Source organism: Gambusia affinis, linkage group LG01 (genome assembly GCF_019740435.1).
Source record: "Gambusia affinis linkage group LG01, SWU_Gaff_1.0, whole genome shotgun sequence".
Lineage (NCBI taxonomy): Eukaryota > Metazoa > Chordata > Actinopteri > Cyprinodontiformes > Poeciliidae > Gambusia > Gambusia affinis.
In genome coordinates, this window is record NC_057868.1 from 5,403,982 (window position 1) to 5,415,125 (window position 11,144).

General features: G+C 35.0%; 1 protein-coding gene across 1 annotated transcript; it reads right to left on the bottom strand.

Moving 5' to 3' along the window:
* Positions 1-709: 709 nt before the first annotated feature.
* copz1 (COPI coat complex subunit zeta 1) lies at positions 710-4,546 on the bottom strand. The gene is made up of 9 exons (XM_044111630.1): positions 4,413-4,546; positions 3,933-4,001; positions 3,011-3,092; positions 2,788-2,879; positions 2,309-2,364; positions 2,143-2,220; positions 1,975-2,026; positions 1,845-1,883; positions 710-1,171 (listed from the first exon to the last, which is right to left on the bottom strand). Exons 1-9 carry the CDS (start codon positions 4,428-4,430, stop codon positions 1,124-1,126), a joined length of 534 nt encoding a protein of 177 aa, XP_043967565.1. The 5' UTR covers positions 4,431-4,546; the 3' UTR covers positions 710-1,123.
* Between the last annotated feature and the right edge of the window lie 6,598 nt (positions 4,547-11,144).

The following is an 11,144-nucleotide window of genomic DNA, read 5'->3' on the forward strand; positions in this document are numbered from 1 at the left end:
GTCTTATTAATTTCAAGTCTTGTTTCTTTTCTTATTTAACTTCTTGTATGCATTTGTTTTATCTCTGTTCTGCTGACCCTTTTTTGTCTGAGATAAAGATTGAAAGAAAAAGTGAAGAAAAAAAATCGATAAAGAAAATCTGGAATTAACTGGCAGAAAGGTAATTTCAAATGATCTACTGTACATCAGACATCAGATGGATGTCATGCCTATTATTTATTGCATTTCTTTCAGCCCACCCGCCTTCATAAATATTTAGTGAAGGCAGCAAGTGTGTGACAGATGGGTGTACATGGCATCCAATGTAGATAAACATGCATAAGATATTTATCTAACCTTATGCAACTTTTCATTTAACAAGATTCAACATCATGTTTTGATTCTAGAGGCAGGAATAAAGTTCCTCCCCCAAAAATATTTTTGTCAAGTTATGTAATTCTGTTCCATTACCGGTAGATGGCACACTTTCACTTCAATAAGAAGTCCTTTCCTGTTTCTTAAAGTAAAGCTATGCAAACAAGAACAAAGGGTAACTGATAAGGATTTTAAAAAAACATTAAATCCATGTAAAGCTATAAAGCTTTATGTTTTCCTCACCATTTGTAACACTTTGGAAGACAGAACAGTACACACAAAAGTAACAATTTAAACAATAAAGGAAATAAAACATGTAATGAATGCAATACTGGGTGCAAATATTTAACAAATGTAAATTTAACACAACTTTATTTTTTTTACAGTAATTTGTGAATGACAGCATGCTGTTCAAAGGGTTATATGTCAGGATAGAATGATACATGGAATGGTTTCAAAGGTTGTGATGTCTATCAGTGTTTGTAGATACGTTTCTGGAAGAAAAAAAATTTTTTTTTAAATCAACAAAACAGGCTAGTCATTACTGGAATGTACACATTTTAGCCTCTTTGATAATAAAAACAGAGCAAAAAGACGGCAGAAAAAAAATATGAAAAAGGAAACTTCAGAAAGTAGAATTCCGAAAGTGTCACTCGATCAGCCGTTTGCACTGCTACAGCTTTCACTCAAATGTAGGCTATATGAGGACATCAGTGCCATGTGGTCTGTGCCGAGTAGCGGCTCACTGGTTATGCTGGCGTAAGGACAACTATCGGAGAAGTGACCACTTGATCTGTTCTTTGGCAGACTGAAGCACCTGCAAAAGGGAAATTATTTCAATTACACAAAATAAGGTTTAACTGTGTACAGTAAAATTTTAGTCAAACCACAATGGCAGACATTCAAGTGAACTAAAAAAAAAAAAAAAAGAAAGAAAGAAAAACAAAATTAATGTACTCTAGCGTAATGATAAAAAATGAAGTAATACCACAAAAAAGGACTAAGTGATATAAATGAAAAGGAATTATGAAGACCTAATTAATCATCTTAATTGATTGAATGAGAGCCAAATCATAACCATAAAGCATCGAGACTGGACACAGCTATTAATCATTGCAATAGGAGGAATGGCGTTGGCCGGTCTCAGATCTCCTAAATGACAACATTAATCAAGAAGAGCTCACACCCACAGACAGACAGAGCTGCATAGAAACTAAAAGACAGGAACTACTGCTGGCTACCTTCTACCACTGAATAATTAGTTATCATGCACACCATTGCGCATATAAGGCAACAAAAAAAACAGCAGCCTGAAGGCGAGTGACAAAGCGGGAGAAGAGGACATGACGTGAAACATCGCGTCATGTCCACTATTCTACAATCGGCCTTCAAAACAGATTATAGAATAGTGACTTTTAAAGAACAATAATCTAACGAATCTTTTAAACTTGGTAGGAGAGAGTGAACCGAAGTGAGGATATGCTGCATACCTGAGTGACTGTCTGCTCTGTCAAAGGTACGTCGTCACCCTACAAGAAAAATAATACATACACAGTTCACAAAAAAGGAAGACCAAACTCTGGAATATTTCTGGAAGGAAAGGTAGTGAGCAGGGCTTACTCTGAGAGCCACACGGTGCACAACTTGCTGTGGGTCACTCTCTAAGATCACCCTGGAGGAGACACAAAATGTCCAATAAATTATTAAGTACACCGGCCGACAGTAAAAAAAAACTTAATAACAAATTCTTGGCGTTGAAGGTTTCATGCTGTCAGATTTTGTACATACCCTCCATCCACAATTTCATCCACAGCCAAGAAGAGTCCCTCCATATTCTCCAACAAAGCTCTCCTCTCAACATTTTTTCTGCAGAAAAACAATGTATAAACACAAACCACAGTTTTCCTAGACAACTATTTTAAATGGTTGACTGATATTGTGCTGCAAAAAATACCTCAACATCTGACTGAGGGAATCAAAAAGGCAATTTAGAACAGCCATAAGCATCAGCTGTAAAGAGCAGAAACAAGAAGATATTAAAACTCACACTTTGTTTTCTTTAGAAATTAAAATAATATTGTAATGTGTGTCTAAGTAATGAAAACTTGAGGTTTAAAAGCACAAATATTATATTTTCTTAAATAAGAGTCAAGTTAATATTAATAAAATCACTTTTCAACTCACTAGGCATGCTAAATTGTGACGCGTGGTTCTCCGTAACTTATCTGTATTACATAAATTGTTGCAACACCCCGATGACATTTTACCCAGAATTATTTTAGCTAAGTTATTAGACATTAATAGCTTTTAAATGTTAACCTTGAAACAAAATAACTTTTTGAATAAAAACTTTATTATTTTGTGTGAAAGTTAGTGATATTTCAGATGGAGGATTTACACCCTAAATAGTACAACGCACAATCTAAAGTTTACCTCATTTTCATGTGAGCTTCCAATCACATAAAAGAACAGGTCTATATTGCTCTTGTACACAACAGTCAGGCCCTCCAGTAATGCTATCTCACCTTAAAGGATAGAACAAACAAAAAGAAATATAAACAAACACCATTATATCCACAATGCTCTTAAGATATGAAATTAGGTAATGTAATGATAATAAATAAGTCTTTTTATGTTTTAAAAAAACATTGCTTACTGTCTGTCCGGTGAGTCTTGTTAAATATGTTCTTCTCAAAAGCTTTCTGCTCCTTCACTGTTGGATATGTGTCGTCATAATACTGTAAATAGATCAGCATCGTGTATTTATCTGAATCTAAATGCAACCATAAGCCTGTTGGACATATTTTACACCATGGGCATAGGCTTATCTTCACAAACAATGCAATTAAGCAGCTAGTGTTGCTGCTGTGACTTCGCTTGTCAGGTAATTTTTTTTTTCTGTACTTTGAACAAAAATCTAAAAATCAAACCCATGTAGAAATTTCCTCACATATAAGTTTAAGGATTCAGTCAACAAGTTTTTTTTAATGACAGTCAATTACAAAAAACAATACAATAATATAACTGTATGGGTTTTCAGTTCAATGACATTTAGGGTGAATATTTTTTGGTTACAGAAAAATAGTGTAGTAAATGTTTTGCTTTACTTTTCAAATACCACAAACCATTGTCAAAAAAAAAATACATAATTACAGCCAACACAATTTGGAGGGTCCACTGTTCACTGTTTGCAGCTTGTAGATGGTTTAGTTCTGTTTTAAATCTTTTTTAATCACATCTGTTCTTTTGACCACACAGATGGCTTTGCTCTTATATTGAATACAACCTGCTTCCCTTAAAATGACTTACGTTCTTGTAAAGCTTGTAAGTGGCTGATGTGTTGTTAGTGATTATATATATATATATATATATATATATATATATATATATATATATATATATATATATATATATATATATATATATATATATATGAAAATAAAAACAAAAAGGCATGTCACCATTATTATACTTATTTTAGATACTGTTTAATTAATATGTTATGCTAGGAGAAGTTCAGAGGCATAAAATCTCGGTAATATTATATAATCACCTTACATAGTAAACGAAATTATTACCTTGGCATAAAGCCTGTCTCCGTCGTTGTCCAGGATCAGTACAGCTTTGACTGTGTGCAGGGAAGGTTCCTGTGGAGACACCAACAACAACCCATTAATTTAAGCGATCATTTTAGGGATTATATACATATCTATCACATTTCAGGACACTACAGAGAAAACTATATCTGGAGAGGAACGAGAGTGTAAATTAAATGAATGCCACAAAGCTAATCTTAAATTGTTCACAACATATTTTTAAACTATTTAAAATGCTAGACAGGTCGTAAAAATGACGCTGGACTTCCACATCAGCAATAAACGAAGCTAACTAAATGGCTAGCCAACACTTAGCTCCCTGTCAATCTAGCTCCTTGACGAGCATAATACCGATTTTTTTTACCGTGTTTCGAACTACAGTCCTTTATTTCTAATTGCTAAAACTAGTTATATACCGTAAAACAGTATGATATGACGAAAGAATATAAGCGGTAATAATACCAGAATTGGAGAATCCATCTTCTTTCTCGTTAGCAAACTAGCTACCCGGCTAGCACCAACCTACTACGTCCAAAATGAGGCTCTTCCCTATTGGCTTCACGCTTCATCTTACGTGGTGCGTACGTTTAGGGCAAAGATCACTTCACATGAGAGTGAGAGCCGCTAAAGACTACTAGAGCGTTGTGTTTGATTGAAAAGTTACATGATAAAACATTAATGATTATTTTAGATATTCTAAAGACAAATTAATATTTCTTTAAATACATATCCCCCCTTCATTTTGATTCTGTAAGTGTTTCAACAAGTACAATTGATCTTTCCGATTGGGAAGTCGACATTTCCCAGTCAGACTACAAATAAAATGCACCATTAATGACACAAACAAAAGTCCATACGTAGTTCTATTCAGTTTATTCTAATTCAAATTTATAGTCAAAGTTGTCCTTCAACGCTGTAAAAAAATTAAAAATAAATCATTTATAAAGAACATATTCTTTCCAAGCTCCAAATCTGAGTTCAAGACAAATTCATTTCAGTAAAAAGGAAAATATGCATTATGAGATGAGAAGTCCAATACTTTAAAGTTATTAATATACTTTCACTGTTCAATACAGTGCAGTCCTATAATGTCGTTCAAAACAATACAATTCAGTACAATGGCAAGCTACACAATTTCAGACTAACATTAGGATTTTCTGCCATTGCTCCCCATTTAACTGTCAAAACATTCCTGACCTATTAATTTACTAAACTGTGCTGTGTGGTATCTGGCATAAAAACATTTGCAGAAGTTTCTATATGTTTCTTAAACTTAAAAATGAAGCCTTCTTGGGTTGGATTATTTGTGGATTATAAATAGAACATCCACAGATGCTCTATTTGTAATGGAAAATCATGGATTTTGAGGCCAAGTAAACACCTAAAACTTGCTCTTGTGCTTATCAAACCATTCCTGACCCACTTTTTCTGGAAAAGGTTTGAGCCGAGAATGTTTTCTTGTAAGATATTGCTATGAAACAATGCTTAGAATGTAAAAGAGTTGCATCTACATGGATCACAGGAGCCAATATTTCTTACCAGAACATTGCCAAAAAGTCACATTGCCTCCATCAGCTTACATTTTTCCCAGTGTTCACCCTGGTCCTATCACTTGTGATTGCATCTAATGCAACAGTGAGATCTAACCACATCTGGGGTATCTTCTTATCTGAACAAAATTTAGAGACACCAGCCTGACTACTATTACTGAGCATGTCTGTTTCTTCATGACCACGGTGTACCTGTCTTCTGATGATTGCTTCCAACAAGATTATACACAATGTTACAAAGATGTTTCTTTGAACGTCATTTCATTGTGATCCAATGGTTTGCACAACCATCAGATATTAAACAAATAGAGCACATTAGAGATGAGGTGAAAGGTGACATTTCACACCATTGTTGCTGCCAACAAATCTGCTGCAGCTGCCTGATCTTAGCATGTCAACATGGAAAAAAAAATTCTCTGACAAAGACATTCTCTGATGTCTTGAAAAAGACAAAAAAAAAGCAAAGAAAGCAAAGAATTGAGGCAGTTCTGAAGGCAAAGTGAAATTCAACTCATAAGGTAAACTTGATAAACCCAATGAGTGTAGACAAAAATCCAACACCTGAGTTAATGGAAACATATTTGGTAGCTTTCATCAATACAGTTTTTATGTTACAATAACTTCCTCAAGTTGATTATTGTAGTGTAAATAATTATCAAATTGATTAGCAAAATATTTGTTCAGATACTTATTTTGTATGAGTGGCATATCAGATACAGATCAAATTGTTTTACACAGGTTTACCAAGAAATTTATTTTATATTCTCAAACCTCATTTCAACTATGGCAAACCCTCAGTTTGTGTCACACAAAAAAAATTGTTATTTGTAAAGCATCATAGCAACCAGAAATCACTCAATTTGCTGGACTTTTTCAGTTTTCTCCTGCTCATCAGCATCTTTTTTTCTTGGATCCTCCCACATTTAACCAACTCCAATTATCTTACTTCCCACTTCTGGGAAACGTTTGGAAAAGGCTGTCTGATGGGGATTTCCCTCTGTCTTAGTCCATGAATGACATCATTGTTTGGCCTTACAGTTAGCTCCTTTTGGACTAGTGTTTTGAGTATTACTGGAAGCAAAATGTTGTACCTAAATGAATCAGCTAGAGAAGTAACTGCAATGAAGAGATATAAACTTATTTGACACTTACTTATAACAGCATTGTGGTAAAGAACCATGAACCATACAACACTATGTGTACACAATTTAGCTACTAAGATTTCACAATTGCCCCGAGTGGAGAGGAAATAGCATGCTGCCTTTAACTTGCTCAGGGTTTAAAGAACTTCAAATGTCATGCCCTCTCTTTTATCAAAAATATATTGGAGTTTCTAGGTGATTGTTCAAAATACCACAGTAATAATTATGACAGGTAGAGTGGGTGATGAGTAAAACCTGAACAATGAATCAACATAATGAAACATGCAAAAGCCAGATAATGATTGTTAACTTTGCAGAGAGGTGAATATCAATTATTTTTAAGGCTTACAACAAAAATCATTCAAAGAGATTTGTTATGATTTATAGTTTTTCTATATAAGCCATTTGTTGTTTTGGGTTTTTTTGGAAAATATGCACCTACAGAGCACTTTTGGAGAAAAAAATATAAGTTGTTGCAGGTCATTTTATTTTAGTCAAAATTTAGAGGTGTTTTCCACAAATATTAAACAATGCAAATTAATTACGTAAGTAGAAGTGAAGTGGTGGTAAAGTGCGGACTGTTCCCCTCTCCACTGCCTATGCCAGCGACCACAGCAGTTAGCAGTTCCCTTCCTCAGAACCAAGCGCTCCTTTTATCAGCATTAAGCAGAGCTTCCGCCAGCCAACATCCTCCTTTCCCTGCCTTCCCTCTCTGTCTGCATTACCTACCAGCTTTTGCATGCTTCACGCTCATGCATATATAAGCTGAAAAGTATCAATGCAGCCTCAAAGGATGAACTACTGTAAATTTTGTTTTGTCGTGAAAGTTTGTTAACCCTACAACTGTTACTTTTAACGTGATTAGTGCATGAAAGAGAAACTTACACAGAAAGGTCAACTGAAAGCTAGCAGAAAACAATCCAGAAATGCAATGCCGCTGTTGCAAAACTTTATCATAATGTGGCCATCTAGAGATAAGGGCAGGTTTTATTGAGACATTCAGAAGAATGATGCTGCATGTTCAGGTTCCTCATTTTCTCATCTTCTGGCCACAGTAACGTTCCGAACGTCATGAGAGGTTCAGTAATGAAGGACGGAGGAATTAATCTCATTGAAATTAATTTATGTTTTCTTACACAACTTCATACGGTCTGTAGTCAAATATTGTTACATATTTTAGTTTATAAAGCAATCAACCGGACATCTGTGTTATCAAAGGTCAGTCCTTGCAGCAGCTATTAGTCCCCACAGCCCAGGAGGCCCCCTACAAAGCAAATAAACAACCATAAACTATGGGATGAAACATCCATCTATTCATTCAATTGTCCCTTTTCTATTTCCACTTTTTTTTTTTTTATAAATCCCATTACCAACTTTAATCATCACATACATAAAAAATAACTGTTTTTTTTATTCTTAAACCCTTAAATAAGAATTTAAGAATTTTTCCTATACACATTTATTTTTACCAAGCCCCATGCAAATTGGTAAATTTAAGTAGTAAAATGTATGTAACATATGACTCAATTTAATAGAAAGCAATAATAATAGATAAGGTTTTAAAGGGATCTTAACAACAATGGAAGACAAAAAAATAGTCAAATTTCAGTTGTAATGTATTCTAAAAATGCATTTTAACAGTGTTTGTAAAAATGCTGACAAAACTATTCGATTTAGTTCAAATTAACCTAAAATGCAAAACCTGCATTAATTTTGTGACATATGCATCAACAGCTTAAGATTTAATGTTGCAGCCAAAGCTACGTGGAAAAACATAACATAAAATAAAATAATTTTTAAAAAAATACATGCAAAACATTTGACACACAAAACATTCAGGGGTTCAGGGAGGTTCAACAGATCAATAATACATTTCAGTTCATAGTTTTCTTTATGTGATCACATTTGGTGAAATGTGCTGTTTCAGTTGCATAAATTTATGTTTCTCTCTTCCTGTATTCTTTGCATCGAACATATCTGTCTATAGTCAAGCAGATAACACAGAAACACAATTCATATAGAACTGGTGCAGTTCACTTTGGTTTCATGATTTATATTCTTTTACTGCACAGCTGTAAATATCTTTCCTGTTTATGCTGTTTCTGTGACCGTTGTTTTAAAATGTTTAACACATTCTGTTTTGCCTCTCACACAGCTGCTGAGACACAGTGACACACAAATAAAAGTTTCTTTTCTATTCTATTCTATTCTATTCTATTATTATCTCCTTAATTTTATTTTTATAACATGGTAATATTTAACATTTCAAAAATTAAGTAAAAATAATTTTCTTTAATCTTCAAACAAAAATCTGGCTTTTATTTGTTAAAGATGATTTACCATCTCTGCTTTTTATTCCCTTCCGAGAAGCTTACTCTGAAAACATTCCCATTTTGATACCACAACCCTCTGTATGAACCCATTTTGCTGCATGCTGAGTTGTTTTTTTCCATTTGTGTCTGATAAAGTTTTTAGACACTCAAAGTGCAGCAGGCTACATGTTCATTGTTTGCAGTAAATTATAAAACCATGAAAGTGTGCTACGATGTGTGGAAGAGACGAACAAAACGCAAGCTACTATGTTTAGCCTTTGGTTTCAGAGACATTGGGAGAAATAAATCTTGAGTTTAGTAAACTGTGGGCAGCTGCCAACTACTCTGCCTGCTGTGTTTTTGAAGGTAAAGTAGTCTGTGAAGCAGTGAGGAGCACAAGAAGTAAACTGTGAAGGGGCCTGTGAGCTCCAGGCAAACTGTAAGGCAAAGATGTCAAAGACTAATTGGAGCAAACAAACACAAACTGGGAATGTGGGCGTTGACCTGGGAACTGTGTCCAGATTTCTAACCGCTGTGGTTGCAGTAATAACAGGGCATGCTGTGGCATCGGTTGAGTCAGGGGCTGGGTGCTAGGAACTTGAGTTGGGAAGTCCCTTCCTGGATTCCTGGTAGACGTTCACCTTTCTTGACTTTGTCAGCCACCTACTTTTCCTCCCCCAACTGAAAACGATGTCAGTAAAAGGTTTGTGCTTTCAGAGGGATGTTATACTGTAATGATCTTGTGACATTAAATACATAATGATTTACTGAGAGTGTTTACTTTTTATTTGAAGCTACTCAGCAGTTGATGCAAACATATCCTATGAATATGTACTTATTCTCCAGGTTTTTCTTTTCATGAGTAATTCAAACGCCTGTTTGTGGAAATCAGAGTGAGGTATTTCCAACCCACAAAAATAAAGTTGTTACAATTTAAATGTATGTGATGTACATTTTTCTGCTTGTGTACTTATGCTAAGTAACCTGCATCAGTAGTGAATCTTGACTTTGTTTTTCATCTAAAAAATAAGAACAAATATTTCTTTAACAGATATTTTAGATTGTTGATAGTTATAGAGTTTTTTTTCTTTTAACAATGTAGTTATTTTTGTTTTTTCGCGGAAGTAAAAGTGCATATATCTTTTGCTTATGTTAATATGAGAGTGCATTGTTTAATTTAGCACAAGATCTCAGAGTATGTTATGGAGAAAAGTAAATAAATTATGAATTTTTTTTTTACTATGATAACCAAGTGTTTTAATACAATCATTCATCTGTTTTCCATAGAACAAAACTTGATGTGATCTATCATGAACCTACAGTAATTAGAGTTACCATAAGACAAGGTGTTCTGTTATAAAAGACAAAGAAAATACGTAAGCATAACTTAGCATGGACTTTTTTGTCACTATGTTGTGCGCAAGGTAGAGCACAACATGACAGTAACACAAAACATAGAAAGCCTTTGTGAGTTCAGTCCTCACAATGTTTTAGATCTGGGCAAGGAGGGGGATTTTTTTGTGTTGGATTTCAATGGTCACTTGCTATGTAAGACACGCTTCCCTTCATTCTTCCCCCTGCTCCTGTATCTCCCTTGGCGGTTGCTCTGCCAGATAAAGGAACAATGCAGGCTTTCTTACCTGTCGGAGGGGTGTGCATTCCAGCTCCGCTAAACTGAGTCTCAATCCTGCCTCCAACCCTCCGGTAGGGCCCTCACTGCAATGCTGCCTCTGACTCCAGGTGCTCCAAATCACACTCCTCATACCTTTTCACTTTTGGGAGGACAATGTTCTTGTGCGGTTTTCGACCGGACAGAGACATCAGTGCAGCTTGTTTTTATTCTGTTTTACATCTTTGATAGGCTGGATAGGTGTATGCTTCACAATTAAGAGTAAAAACAACAAAAAAATTGCTTTATTTATTTATTTTTTTAGATTTGTAAACATCTTCCTGCTTCACCGTGGACTGACAGAATAATTGCCGTGGTGTGTGCCACACTGTTGGCTTGTGGTTTCTTGTGAGGGCAAAAGGGAAATTTGAAGGTTGGGGCGCAAGTTTGCTATTAAGGATACAAGAGCGCAAAGAAAAGAGGAAAAAAAAAGGCGAGGGGGTGGGGGGGACTGGTGTGGGTGCTTTACAGGAAGATTGCGTTTGTCTGCATCGAGCCATCCCATTTATGCTGGTGGCTGA